Source organism: Aspergillus sclerotioniger (genome assembly GCF_003184525.1).
Source record: "Aspergillus sclerotioniger CBS 115572 chromosome Unknown BO94scaffold_22, whole genome shotgun sequence".
Taxonomy (NCBI): Eukaryota; Fungi; Ascomycota; class Eurotiomycetes; order Eurotiales; family Aspergillaceae; genus Aspergillus; species Aspergillus sclerotioniger.
The window spans coordinates 174,853-188,154 of NW_020291012.1; the positions used below are offsets into that span (position 1 = coordinate 174,853).

Sequence of the window (13,302 nt, forward strand, 5' to 3'; positions counted from 1 at the left end):
GCGGTTACACCGCTATGTGTTTGTGGTAGAGTTTGTGGTGGCCCGAGCTGCTTGTACCACGCACATGTCGATATCCCCACCAGAGGAGCTTGCACCTCACAGTGCTCCTGTTGCTGTGGGGCTCTTCTCGAGGTTGCCTTCGGAGATAAGGCACTGGGCAACATAGTGATGCGGACCTTTTAGGGGTTCGAGGCGATGAGACGTGGTGGGTGGCTTCGACCTAGGGGGTTTAGCAAAAAGCAATCATTAGCGGTCCTGCGCGACATTTTCCAATCGAAGCGAGTTCTCTGAACCAGCAAAGCATCGCCTTTCTCCAAGCTCGGGCGGAATTCTAATGAGTAGTGTTGATGGGATGAGAGGAGAGAGAGAGAGAGAGAGAGAGAAGGTGGAAGCACCACAAGGAAGACCGGGCAAAAGATCCCAGAATGGAAGGAGCCTCGCCGGGCACATGATCGGCCCTCTACTTCACTTGCCCGACCTCCATTGGGCACCCGAGACTACTGACTACGACTGAAAAGGTTCTTGAGATACTACTGCAGGCCGCAATTTCCACTATATCATTAAACTCTACATAATCCTGGGTGATATGCTCACAAAAGGAGAATAAAGAGGGCAGCTAATGGCTCAGTAAGGCTGAACTCCAGCCAGCCTCAAAACAGTATCAGTCAGTACCGGCTTCTCCAGAGGCTCGTCTCTTTCACCATGGCACATCTCGTCTCCTCTCATTGCCTTGCCTTGCCCGAATATATTACAATGAGGCCAATGTGTAGTCCCTTCGTACTTGTGAAACAATGCGACCTTCTTCGCCAAATCGTCAGGGGTGGCAAGCTTGGCCGGGGTATAGGTGGCATAAATAATGGTACGAATGGTCTCGCTCTGCGGTAGAGAAGCATAATGCACAGTTCGAGAGTCCCAAATGATCAGATCGCCCGGCTCAGCATCGATCTTGATAAGTTTGCAGCCATGGTCCTCGAACCATCTCACATCGTCCAAAGTGAAACCGAACCAGTCGAACTGACCAGGTGCATCGGCCGCCTTAGGCTGTGGCGGGTGCTCCTTTAAGAACTGATCAAAGAGCTCTGAGCTGCCCTGGAGCAACTGAAGACCACCATCCAAGGGACCAGCCTGCGAGAGGTTGATGATGCCTTGAGCGCAGGCAAGACCCTTCCGAGTGGGGGACTGATCAACATGGGGCCACGACTTCCATTTCAGATCTGTGCGTCCAGGAAGAGTGATGTTTACTGCATCAAACAAGACTAGAAGCTCGTTGGTACCCCAGAGCTTGGCAAAGGGTTCGATAACGCCTTGCTCACTGATAGAGCCGTCTCTAGTTAGAGTCTTGTCTTCATAAAGCTAAAGTAGGGTGTATGATGCACGTACGAGCGAGCCTCCCAAACCCATTTCTCATGGGCGGCACAGTAGTTCAGGACCATGCCACCGTTCATCATCACGGGCAGGTTTTCTGCCTTCCAGGTCGACTTATCGCTGATATCGAATCCGAATGGGAACTTCTGGAACCAATCCAGCGCTTTCTCTCTGTACGCATTGGCCCGTTCGCGTGGAATGGCACCTTTAACCACCGTGTATCCCTTCTTGAAAAAGTCATCGCGCCAGTCACCAAAGGCGGTCTTCTGAGCTGCCTGCTTGCTCAAGACATCACTCTGGCCACCAACCTGAGTGTCATCGTAGTCATGCCGGAGGCTGTGGCTGGTTTTCAGATAGCCACTGTTAATGGACTCAGAAGTGTTTAGAGTGCTGACCGAGGCCATTATGAAAGCGCTGAAAGCTATTATCAACCTGCTGTGTAGTAGACCACTGGAATGGTATTGTTGAGCAAAAGAGAGATTGTCCGCTGGCCCCGTCGGGCAGGCTTTATTTATCTGCCATGGACAGGAACCGATTCTTTACCCATAGACTTAGAAGAAACCCGGTTTGCCAGTCAGCTTGAATCAACGTCCCTACCCTTCTCGCCATGCTTGTTCAGCGGATACCAATCCCACCTCTTCCCTCAATTCCACGGAGAAAGTGGACCGCTCCGGATGACCCCAAAGTTCCACGGAGAATCCTGGAGCGGAAAGTGGAGCCAATCCTGCCGGTGGGGATGTCCGTGCCTTTTTTCAATACGGTATTTCGTGCAGTATCGTTGGAATGCCTATTGGGAAGGAACAGGATGATCAAGATGATCATGAGGAAGAGGATGAGGAGTTTATGATGCCTAGCAAAAATGGCTACGAGTGCGTAGATACAGAGGAAGTAGCGGCGTGGGCTTACGTGACTGTCTATCAGCCGTGAACCTGTTCTAACGAAATATGGCTTGGTGTAATTTGTGAAGTCAGGAAAACAAGACAGAATGTATCGCATATTCATTTTCTAAACCGATCAGGACACCTGCCTGAAGGATACAAAGATCTTTTGATGTCATAATGTCTTCACGGACCCATAACATTTACCAGACAGGCCTAATTCAAGTATGTCGTCGTACACCGAGTGACCACGATAAGAACAGAAAGTTTGACATTCACGCATATTCCCTCTGTTCCACCACCACCTCCGGCTTAGGATCGGCATCAGCACCAGCATCTCCGTTGCCACGAACCCGGGAGTCCGCGATTCCCCGGTCGAAGATCCAAGCCACTTCCTCTAGGGTCCGGCCTTTGGTCTCTGGTGCATGAAACACGAGTACTACAATCACCGGACACAACACACCAATATAGACAATATAGTAATGCCAGTGAATGGCATCAAACGCAATGGGGTTGACAAACTGGTTGAAGCATAGGGCGACTGCCGTACTCATCCAGTATAAGCTGATGTATTTGGCGCGCAGGTGAGTGGAGGCAATTTCTGTCACATAGAGGGGTGGAATCGGGGTGTAGCCCAGATCATAGGAGCCAAAGAAGCAGAAGAGGAAGGCAATCACTGCCTGACCAGCACGCTTATTGCCATCGGCCTCATACACGGCGGAAGAGGCGGTTACGAGAACCATGAAGATCAGCATTCCACATGCAGATATCAGCAGAAGTCGTACCCGGCCCAGTCGTTCTGCCAGTAAAGCTCCTGGGATAGCCATGACCCAGTTGAATATCTGCAAACCGCCATTGATTGCCAACTGCTGGCTGGCACTCCCGACGCCGACGGCTTCCAGGATTGGGGAGAGGTAGTAACTGACGATTCCATTCCCCACCCACTGAGAACTGAGCCCCAGGAAAATCGTCAATATCGAGCGCTTGATGTTGCCGATATTCGAAAAGAGTGCCAGCCAATTGTAGGATGCCCCTTGCTCTTCAGCTTCCACTGAGATCTCGGCTTTGCGGTATTCGATCTCCGCTAATTCGTCATTGAGCACCCCGTTTGCATGATACTTGATAAATATCTCCTTTGCCTTCGCATGGCAGCCTTGAGTAAGGTACCAGCGTGGGGATTCGGGCATGAAAGCAACAACTATGTTTTGACCCACAGGCCAGCAGCATTGCATTAGAACCGGAAGCCGCCAGGTCCACGATGAAGTTATGAAGTAAGACCCAAAGCTGGTCCAGGCGGCGGTTATGCCTCCAATATAGAAGAATGTGTTGCCGAGTGCGGTAACCTGGGCTCGCTGACGAGGATGGCTGAGTTCAGACACCAGAGCATTGGTTGAGACGAGGACACAGATCTCGAAGAACCCAATCACCAAACGAGTCCCCAGGAATGCGGAGACAGTGTGAGAGAACGATTGCCCGATGGCAGCTGCTATGATGGCAATATTGGATATGAGGATAGTTTGCCGTCGGCCGATGAGATCGGAGAGGTAGGCGGCTGGCATGAGAGCGGCGATGGCGCCAAATGACTGAGCTGCAGTCATAATGCCTTCCATGGTAGACCCTTTCAAGCCCAACTCCGAAAACCATCGACTGTTGGAGAGGAGCCCATTGATTAACGATGCATCGTAGCCGAACCCAACGCTCCCCAGCATACAACCGGCGAGTAGCAAGTTCAATTTGCGAAGGCCCGGGTCTTTCCACCATTGCGGATGGGTATTGTTCAGGGCAGCGGGGACTTGGGTGTCCATTTTCTTTGTACTTTGGAATAAGATGAGTAGAAAAACAACTAGCAATGAGAAACGGAGGACAGGAATGACTTGCGGATGGCTTGTAAGTTTCCTAGTGCACGCTTATATAGATGCTACAATCTCGAAGATGCATAGTATTGTGTGCGAAATCAATGCCCATGATATGCTGAAGCACAGCACCAGGGGTATCCCACCGTCTGACGGATCTTCAGCAAGAACCGAACCCCAAAGTTTAGCCGTTTCCCATGGGGAAGGCTGACTGGGGTGGAAGTTCCGTGGAAAGCATCGCCAATCATCATCTGCCGGAAGTTGATGGTGGCTGATCGACTAGTCCATTGGATTTGGGGTAATAGTAAGGATCTCTAGTAGTGCTCTAAGATGAATGATTGCCTCCGTCCTACGCCGTCCTCTTCCTGCCGCCCGTCACGTGGCTTCCCCGACCCCCGAGGGAGAGTCGCTGATGCTAATGCTGATGTTGATGCCTCTTCGATCAACCAGCGCCCATTGACTGTTCCTACTCCCCCCAGCTATCGAAATCATGCCACCGACCCGCAGACAAAGGCCCAAAGCAGTAGGTGGTCCCCTTAGCCTCATTCCTGCTTATATTGATAGCTTTTCCAGTGTGATAGCTGCTGGCATCGAAAGGTATTGTTTCACAAAGCCATTATTACCTTCCTCGCCCGCAATCTCAACTTTGCTGACCCCCGGATGTTAGATCCGCTGCGATGATAGACGAGGGCGATGTCGGAATTGCGAAACATACAACGTGGACTGCAAAACCACCAGGTCTGACGGCTCTGTGTTTCAGAGGCCCCCGGTAGACTCGCCCGAGTATGCGCAGAATCTCAGCCATCTGGTCACCCCAGTGACAGAGCCGTTGTCGAATCACTCGATGCCATTCGCTATAAATAGCGTTGCTCGCGATGACTGTTCTACATCGCAAGCCTCACCGGCCATCGTGAACCAGCCCCTCGCGCCGCAGCAATCCCCGAGAAGTCCTCAGGATCCTGCCACCACTCCGTTGGTGACGTCCCCACTCGTTTTTGGCCTCTCCAATCACAACCTGCAAGGAGTGGTGACCATTGAGTCCGCCCCGGCACCGCAGCGCTCCAAGTATACGGGCAAGATCTCGACCCAGGTCTTGGCCAAATCTGCTGAGGAGCTCTTCCAGGATGAGGACATTCGCATTCGAGTCATGAGGTTTTTCTGTCCCCTGATGAGCTTTGCCGAAGACATACCTATGCCCGCTGCTGCATACTGCCCCATCGTCGAGAAGTCTATCGCTGATCCCTATGTCTACGGTAAGTCCTAGCAGCTCTACATTGCAATGTCCTCGATGCTGAACAACACAAGCGTACTTCACATCTGTCAATTGTCTTTTTCCAATACTGTCACGAAGTCAGTTCCTGGCAGAATATGAAGCTTTTTACCTCACTAAACAGTCAACCGACGCAGCATTTGTGTGTTGTTACTACATGGTGCTGGCTCTAGGTGCGCGAGGAAGCATGATGTCAACTGCTCCTACTGACCTTTTCCGTCTTGCCTGGGAGTTATATAATCGTGTTGTGTCTACACCATATCTCCAGAGTGTCCAAGTCCTCTTGCTGATGGTACGCTGGACTCTTCACCATTTGAAACAGCCAGCCACAAGCTAACCCGACGGAAAGGCACTGGAATTGATAAACTGCAATAAGGATGGACAGGCCATTATTGCTGTCGGGACAGCGGTGCGAATTGCCCAGTCATTGGGCTTACACCGGGGAATTTCCGCGCATAAACAGCCCTACGAGAGGGGATTTGTCGAGAAGGAATACCATCTCCGGGCCAGTATCTGGTGGGTATGCTATTGTCTGGACAAGTGTGTTGCTCCTATATAAGAAAGACCCATCCGCCGATACCCACTAATCCTAGTTGGCATAGAAAGCTCTCATTTGAGGTAGGCCGGCCATCTGCGATCAACGATATCGAGTGCGATGTTGACCCGCCGGGCGATATGCCACCGACACCAGTATCGGACCTTGTCTCACCTGAAGATGAAGCATTTTTTGGCCAGTTGATACGCCTGTGCCAGTTACAGTCCACGATAATCACTCAACTCTTCTGCAAATCAGTGACAGAAGGTGAGGATACTGCACTGGTCGAAGAAATAGGGGCCCTGGATGAAATGCTGTTGACGTGGAAGGAAAACCTTCCCCAAGCGCTGCGGTTCGACGACCAGCTGGCTGGCGTACACTCGCAAACAAAATCCATGGGATGTGTTCTCCTGCATTGCATGTACTACAATGCGATGCTGGTTATCCATCGTGCAGCATTATTCGACATGGCCCCGCTGCAACCACTCCAACAAAGCCAACCGAGATTGGTCGCGGCGGATGTAGTCTGTCTGAACTCGGCTCGTGCCCTTGCCCGAATCGTCAACGATCTCGCCAGTTCTCCTTATAGTTGGCCTGTTATCAGGTACGTGCCATTGGTCTGTCGGTCCCGAGCCAGAACTCTTAATTGACTATGGTGGAAAGGTCCACAATACCCTATCTTCTGAACGTTTTGTTCACTTTGTATATCGGGGTGATGAGGAATCCGCGGCAATGGACTTCGGATTCGGATGTTGCCCTTCTCAATACACTGCGGCACTGCTTCTCAAAAGCGAGCGATAACCACGTCGCCATTTAGTCTTTTGATAAACTGCTGGGGTCCATGTTGAACGCGATTGCCATCGCTCAGAGGCGACATGCGCCTCAACATGTCAACCCCTTCACCCCTACCCGATTAGCGCACGCAGATTCTGGGGATTCGTATGGATCGGAGACACAGGGACAGGAGATGCATCCCGATTTCGATTTCCGGTTTGTAGACTTTTTTGGGCTAAGCAGCAGCTCGGATCCTCTGGAGTACATGCAGCTATGGCCGGTGCACGAGACAGTGGAATCAATGTAAATGGCCGTAACGGCCAATGATCCTCACCTCGACTAGCCCGGGGTCCTCACATTTTCCACGGAGGTTGACCCCGGGTGGGGTCCGTCCACGGAATTTCCACACTGGGCTTGATATTTATATCGGAGCATCTTTCAGTTGACACCAAAGTACTCGGAATCACATATACTGGTTTTATAAGGTCATCGAAATCCAATTTACCTTTTTTCTCGAACCCCTCTTGGTTGTCCGTTATCTTTTCCAAGATGCCTCCTCCGGTTTTCATTGCCACTAAGCCTATCGACCCACCCCGACTCGGTCACAATAACTATCAAGGTTTCAAAAAAGGAGAGAGGGAGATCCTGCCGAAAGGATGGAATAGATATCGATCTCGTCCCCTGCCGTGTGATATCCTAGTAGAGCACGATGTTGAGATTATTGTCCGTGACGGTGCCCGTCTCTACTGCGACATCTACCGGTCTCCTAACACTGGTCCGTTAAACCGGGTTCCAGCCCTCCTTGGCTTCAGCCCCTTTGGGAAGAAGTTTAGCGGCATATGCATGCTGAACTCGATGACACCTTGGAATGTCGGAGTTCCGGATGACCATCTTTCCGGACTAGAAAAATTCGAGGGTCTTGATCCCGCTGAATGGATCCCTCGCGGCTACGCAATCATCAGTGCTGACACGCGTGGGACTGGGGATTCGGACGGCCCAGTTGTGATTATGGGCACTCAAGAAGGAGAAGATGGGTATGATGTGGTTGAGGCTCTGGCCAAAATGGATTGGTGCAATGGTGCCGTGGGAATGCAGGGCAATTCCCACCTGGCGATCACTCAATATTTTGTCGCTATGCAGCAGCCTCCTTCACTACGAGCCATTGCCCCATGGGAAGCATGTTCGGATCTCTTCCGGGAACAGTTCGGGCGGGGTGGCATGTGGCATGGCGACTTCTTCGACTATATCTCCAGCGTTTTCATCCAGGGATACCACGGGATGGAGGACTTCAAGGAGATGTACAGGCGGAGTAAAGGGTTACGCAATGCTTACTGGGATGATAAGCGACCTGACTTGAGTAAGATCAATATTCCTACTTACCTTACTGGGAGCTACTCGAGTAACGTGCACGTAATGGGCTCGATTCGGGGCTGGCTCGAGATTGCATCTGAGAATAAATGGTTCCGACTTGGACCATGGCAGGAGTGGTATGATCTCTGGGTGGAGGAGAACTCCACAAGCGAGCTGCAGCGCTTCTTTGACCGATTCCTTAAGGACATTGACAATGGCTGGGAGGGAACTCCACGTGTGCGAGTTACCGCTTTGACATTCGGCGAGGGAGACCCCGAGTACAATTTGGTTGTTGACGACTTTCCTCTACCAAGTACGGATTATCGAGAATTCTTCTTCGCACCTCATGGACAGCTACAACCGGAATTATCGACTGATGAAGGCATTTCCTCTTACGATTCAACCACAATGCAGAGTTCTGCCTTTCGATTTGTGTTTGAGAAGGATGCCAGACTTATTGGTCTCCCAAAAGCCGTCATATATATGTCTTGTGATGATGAGGACGATATGGATGTCTTCGTCATTATCCGCAAACTTGACAGGCAGGGCAAAAAGCTGGTAGCGTTGAACATCCCCTGGTCTCGGGCCCCTGTCCGGGCCACCGATGAGATTCAAGACAAAGACAAGAGCGATCTAATCTTGTATCCCGGTCCGGTTGGCATGCTGCGTGCCTCTCATCGCGAAATCGAGCCGTCCCGGTCGATTCATCCACAGTACCCGTTCCATCCCCATGAACGACAGCTTCCCACTCCCCGAGGACAGGTTGTGGGACTTGAAATCGGGTTGTGGGCCATGGGGATTGATTTTTGAAGCCGGAGAAGCATTGGAGGTGCATGTGCTGGGAGGAAACCCAACCATCGCCGCCTTTCAACCGTTGGTTGGCAGTGCAAAGAACGGCTTGAACCAAGGTCTGCACAAAGTTCATTTCGGACCCCAGTATCCGAGCCGGATTATCCTACCTTTTGTCTGAGTTGTTGTTCAACATAGGTAGAGTCTTATAGTCAGCTATCAGATCACTTTTGAGACCGGAACGCTTCCTTATCTTCTGCTCTTTGATGCCTTCCTTTAGTCTTCTCTTATTTTTGATCGTACCAGGTATGTACCTACGCGTAAGTCGGGCATGGCTTTTACAGTAAGGTCCGCCTATTTTATCGATGAAGAATAGGAAAGAAATGCTGGGATAGCACGCTTTGAATACTTAGCTATATACATGAACCTGGCTGCCTGAAAAGAAAGTCAGGTTAGCCATTCCAATCATTCTGGCAGGGGTGCATAACCTCAAGCCTGAGCCGCTCTAGAGATATGATTTCTGTAAATTTGATCTATGCCATACCGTTAAAGTCAATAGCCAGGCGGAGTAATCCTAGTCCGGAATATCCGTGGAGTTTCGCAGCCCTTTTCCATTCCCCGTGGGGTTTCCGTAGGGTTTCCGTGGAGAATCAACATGCGCAGTTCGACTCGACAAGGGTATATAAGATGGGATCTGGGACTAGATCGCTTGATTGTTCTCAGCATTGAATTCATTTTCTTTGTCTGCTCCTATTATCAAAATGACCGGCCAGGACGATGTCGTCTATATCCCAACCAATGCCATCTCCGAGCAGCATCACTACACCCCGCCTACCCCCTCTGTCACCATTCTCAAATCAGGGACTGTTCGTGTAGAAGGCCACAGACCCCTCCTCTCCGACATTCGACTGGAAAAACATGTGCCAGTCACCACGCGGGATGGGACAGTTCTCTACATTGACATTTACCGACCCGCCAATGCTCCCTTGGGCACAGTCCCTGCGATTTTGGCCGCAGGACCATTTGGTAAAGACGGGGGTCCCAACTTGTGGCATTTTAACCAGTGGCCCTGGCGCTTCGGATGTCCTAGAATCGCGACGTCTGGGTTGGAGAAATTTGAAGGGCCAGATCCGGGCTATTGGTGTTATCATGGCTATGCCATTGTGCACTCGGGTGAGACCAACATAGCCCCTGCCGGATTATGACTGCTAACATTAGTATAGACTGTCGGGGAGTGTGGGAATCACAGGGGGAGGTGGTTACGATGCCATGTCAAAAGGAAGGCCAGGACAACTACGACATGATCGAATTCCTAGCGGCCCAGCCATGGTGCAATGGGAAGATCTCCATGACGGGGAATAGTTACTTGACCATGACCCAGTATTACACTGGCGCAGAGAACCCCCCTCACCTTGCTTGTTTGGCGCCCTGGGAGGGCATGTGCGATTTATATGAAGATCAAGTTCGTCGGGGAGGTAGGCATGGCTTTCCTTTCTTTATCCAATTCCAATCTCAGGTGCTAAATGCGAGACTCGACAGGAATTCCGAACCCCGGGTTTGTGGACGGAACCATGCGTGGAGACATTGCCTCTGCGACAGGCAGCAAGGCGATTGACTACAATGCCATGTGCTACAAGTACCCCCTCAAGAATGCATTTTGGAAACAGTACCGGCCAGATGTGACCCAGGTCAAATGTCCGGTGTACATGGTCTCAACTTGGACCAATGCCTTGCATGTCAATGGCACCTTTACTGCATGGCAGGAACTGGGGAGTGAAGAGAAGTGGCTGCGGATTCACAACTCCCATGAGTGGCCTGGTAGGTTCTCTGATTCTCCCATTCGCCATATATCATTCTGTACTAATAGCACTGTTCCATGTCCAGACTACTACAACGAGGAAAGCGTACTGGACCTGCGGCGCTTCTACGACTTTTACTTGAAGGGAATAAACAACGGTTGGAATTACACCCCGACAGTTCGAATGAGCATTCACAACCCCGGAGGCACCGATGTTATCTATCGACCAGAGCGCCAATTCCCTCTGAAACGACAGTTGCCATTGAAACTCTTCCTCGATTCGACTACCCTTACCATGCAGGAAAGCCCCGCAAGCGCGCCCAGCACCATCTCCTACGACGCCCAAACCGGTCAGGTCCAGTTCCGGATGCCCGTCCTTGCCCCTGTGGAATTCACCGGCTACATCAAACTCCGCCTGTGGACGGAAGCCCAAGGCTCGGATGACATGGATATTTTTGCGACCCTAGCCAAGTACAACCCCACCACCAACCAAGTCCTTGAAAGCCAATTAGTCGATGTCGGACGACTCCAAGACAACCCCATCCAAGAGCAGCAAGAACTCATCCGTCGACACTCGGCTGATCCCAAAGACTGCGAGACCTACTTCGACCCCGGCCCGATGGGCTGTCTCCGCGCGAGTCACCGGGAGTTGGACGAAGACAAGTCAAGTCTCTTCCATCCCGTACATACGCATCAACGGGAGTTGCTGCTGCAATCGGGGGAGGTTGTTCCCTTGGATATTGCTTTCTGGCCATATGGCATGATCTGTAACCCGGGCGAGGAGTTGCGGCTGACTGTATCGGGGGTGCATCTCAAGGAACATCTTCGTTCGAATGATGTACGGCCGAGGTTGCGGAATAAGGGGACCCATGTAATCCATACGGGGGGGAACAGGGACTCGTATTTTTTGTTGCCATTGATTCCGGCTGAGTGAGTGAGTGAGTGAGAAGAAGGCAGTGTTTAGTATCTACTCCGCATAGTAAGCATAGTTTGCAGCAGTATTGCCATCGCTGTCAGGCCCCAAGGAAGAGTGGGGCCTGGTTCCCAAGGCCCCCCAGGCAGAAAGAGCCACTTGTACCCCGTCTTCCTCTTCCCTCTTCCCTCTTCCAACAGACATCCATCCATCTCAGCTCAACTTCCCTCGCTACTTTGGTCAACCTTCACAATGCCCCTCACCCATCTACCACCCGAGGTTCTTCTCATCATCGCGTCCTACCTGCGCCATCAACGGGACGTCTATGCACTTGTATGCACCAACCGTCAGTTCTACCATATCTTAAGAGACTTTCTCTACCAATACAATAGCCGATACTTCCACGCGTCAGCCCTGCCATTCGCCGCAAAACACGGGAATGAATATATGGTCCGCAAGCTGTTGGACGGACTCAAGTCTGCCGTGGGAAAATCGCGCAAGCTCCCATGCTCGCAACGGCGCAAGCAGGCCATCCAAGATAAAGTTGTTCTGGATTCCGGGTCCGAAAGCGACACCGTTTGGTCAGACGTATCAGTGAAGAGTGAAGATATCGAAATACCTTTCGTGACTGATATCATAACCCACCCCCTGCGTGCGGCCAAGTATACCACGACAGATATAAACACCATCCAGTCGGCTCTGATCGCAGCCATACAAACTGGTCACAAGAACATAGTGAAACTTCTTCTGGACTGGGGGGCGCAGGCAAACTTCTACCGGGGCCTTCGTCGTGTCAACCACTACCCGGAACCCCGCCGATGCACGAAGGTGATTTGCGTAGACTATCCGCCGCTGTGTCAGGCCGTTCAGTGTGGCCGTGCAGCTCTTGTCAAGCTTTTGTTGGAACGAGGGGCGGATCCTGATCGATATTGCTACTCGCCGCTGTATCAGGCTGTCGCGAGTAGTAGACGTGATATCATCCAGATGTTACTTCAACATGGAGCTAAGTTTCACTCGCGCTCGTTGAAGCTGGCGGTCCAGCGGGCAGACATGTCGATGGTTCAATTTCTGCTGGAGAACGGGGTCAGGGCTGACGAGTCGGGTCACTCGGCCCTGCTGGTGGCGAAGCGCAAGAGTATGGAGGATATGGTAGAGTTCTTGCAGTCAAAGGGAGCCACTCTGGATGTAGAGTTTGGGCCTAGTGATGATTCTGAGAATGATGATTACGACGAAAGATTGGATACTTATCTTCCCGATTGGCGTTCTCCTAGTCTTCCGGCGGTTGGTGCAGGGGTTGAAGATTTTGATGATGTGAGTGATGGCGTTGGGCACATTTAATCAAAATTGACATGACGTCTTCTTTCTGGTAATGGAGAAGCCACTGTGTGACCAGAATCCATGTGAGATTCCCCAAACGAGCACTGTCTGTTCCTAATCCGCGTAACGAATGGGGCCTCTTCTCCAAGGCATGTTTTTATGGATCAGATCTGCACAAAAGGCAACACTCATTTCTTGGTGTGCTCCCTGCTACAGAATACGCCGTCCATGCCCTTCATCCAAGGGACTGCATCGCAGGGAGCATCTTCCTGCAGTCCAAGTACTCCGTTAGCAAGATTGCCGTATCTACCATCTCTGCTCTCCATGCGAAGGGCAATCCTTCCATTAGGCACCCATCCAATATTTCGTATACCAGTCGTCTCTGCGGTACCCTTGCCATTCCTCCCCATGATTGGCACTTCACTTGACCCCAGAGAAGCGATGCTGAATCAGCGGGAGT

General features: G+C 51.4%; 6 protein-coding genes across 6 annotated transcripts; 4 read left to right on the plus strand and 2 right to left on the minus strand.

Annotated features, from left to right (window-relative positions):
* Window positions 1–624: 624 nt before the first annotated feature.
* Window positions 625–1,769, minus strand: BO94DRAFT_567554 (uncharacterized protein; the record flags this gene model as incomplete). Its single annotated transcript, XM_025614636.1, has 3 exons — window positions 625–1,312; window positions 1,381–1,640; window positions 1,674–1,769. 3 exons carry the CDS (start codon window positions 1,767–1,769, stop codon window positions 625–627), a joined length of 1,044 nt encoding a protein of 347 aa, XP_025465166.1.
* Window positions 1,770–2,417: 648 nt separating this feature from the next.
* Window positions 2,418–4,405, minus strand: BO94DRAFT_537186 (putative MFS sugar transporter protein). Its single transcript, XM_025612210.1, has one exon. It carries the CDS (start codon window positions 4,046–4,048, stop codon window positions 2,519–2,521), a length of 1,530 nt encoding a protein of 509 aa, XP_025465167.1. The 5' UTR covers window positions 4,049–4,405; the 3' UTR covers window positions 2,418–2,518.
* Window positions 4,406–4,586: 181 nt separating this feature from the next.
* Window positions 4,587–6,718, plus strand: BO94DRAFT_626109 (fungal specific transcription factor domain-containing protein; the record flags this gene model as incomplete). Its single annotated transcript, XM_025617335.1, has 7 exons — window positions 4,587–4,693; window positions 4,764–4,791; window positions 4,857–5,349; window positions 5,402–5,658; window positions 5,716–5,906; window positions 5,969–6,505; window positions 6,565–6,718. The coding sequence occupies 7 exons, from the start codon at window positions 4,587–4,589 to the stop codon at window positions 6,716–6,718; spliced, it is 1,767 nt and encodes a 588-aa protein (XP_025465168.1).
* A 477-nt stretch (window positions 6,719–7,195) lies between these two features.
* BO94DRAFT_602574 (alpha/beta-hydrolase) lies at window positions 7,196–9,049 on the plus strand. Its single transcript, XM_025616428.1, has one exon. It carries the CDS (start codon window positions 7,225–7,227, stop codon window positions 8,833–8,835), a length of 1,611 nt encoding a protein of 536 aa, XP_025465169.1. The 5' UTR covers window positions 7,196–7,224; the 3' UTR covers window positions 8,836–9,049.
* A 526-nt stretch (window positions 9,050–9,575) lies between these two features.
* On the plus strand, window positions 9,576–11,559 carry BO94DRAFT_626110 (hydrolase CocE/NonD family protein; the record flags this gene model as incomplete). Its single annotated transcript, XM_025617336.1, has 4 exons — window positions 9,576–9,987; window positions 10,038–10,289; window positions 10,354–10,632; window positions 10,699–11,559. 4 exons carry the CDS (start codon window positions 9,576–9,578, stop codon window positions 11,544–11,546), a joined length of 1,791 nt encoding a protein of 596 aa, XP_025465170.1. The 3' UTR covers window positions 11,547–11,559.
* A 171-nt stretch (window positions 11,560–11,730) lies between these two features.
* BO94DRAFT_537188 (ankyrin) lies at window positions 11,731–13,145 on the plus strand. Its single transcript, XM_025612211.1, has one exon. The coding sequence runs from the start codon at window positions 11,778–11,780 to the stop codon at window positions 12,861–12,863; it is 1,086 nt and encodes a 361-aa protein (XP_025465171.1). The 5' UTR covers window positions 11,731–11,777; the 3' UTR covers window positions 12,864–13,145.
* Window positions 13,146–13,302: the final 157 nt, after the last annotated feature.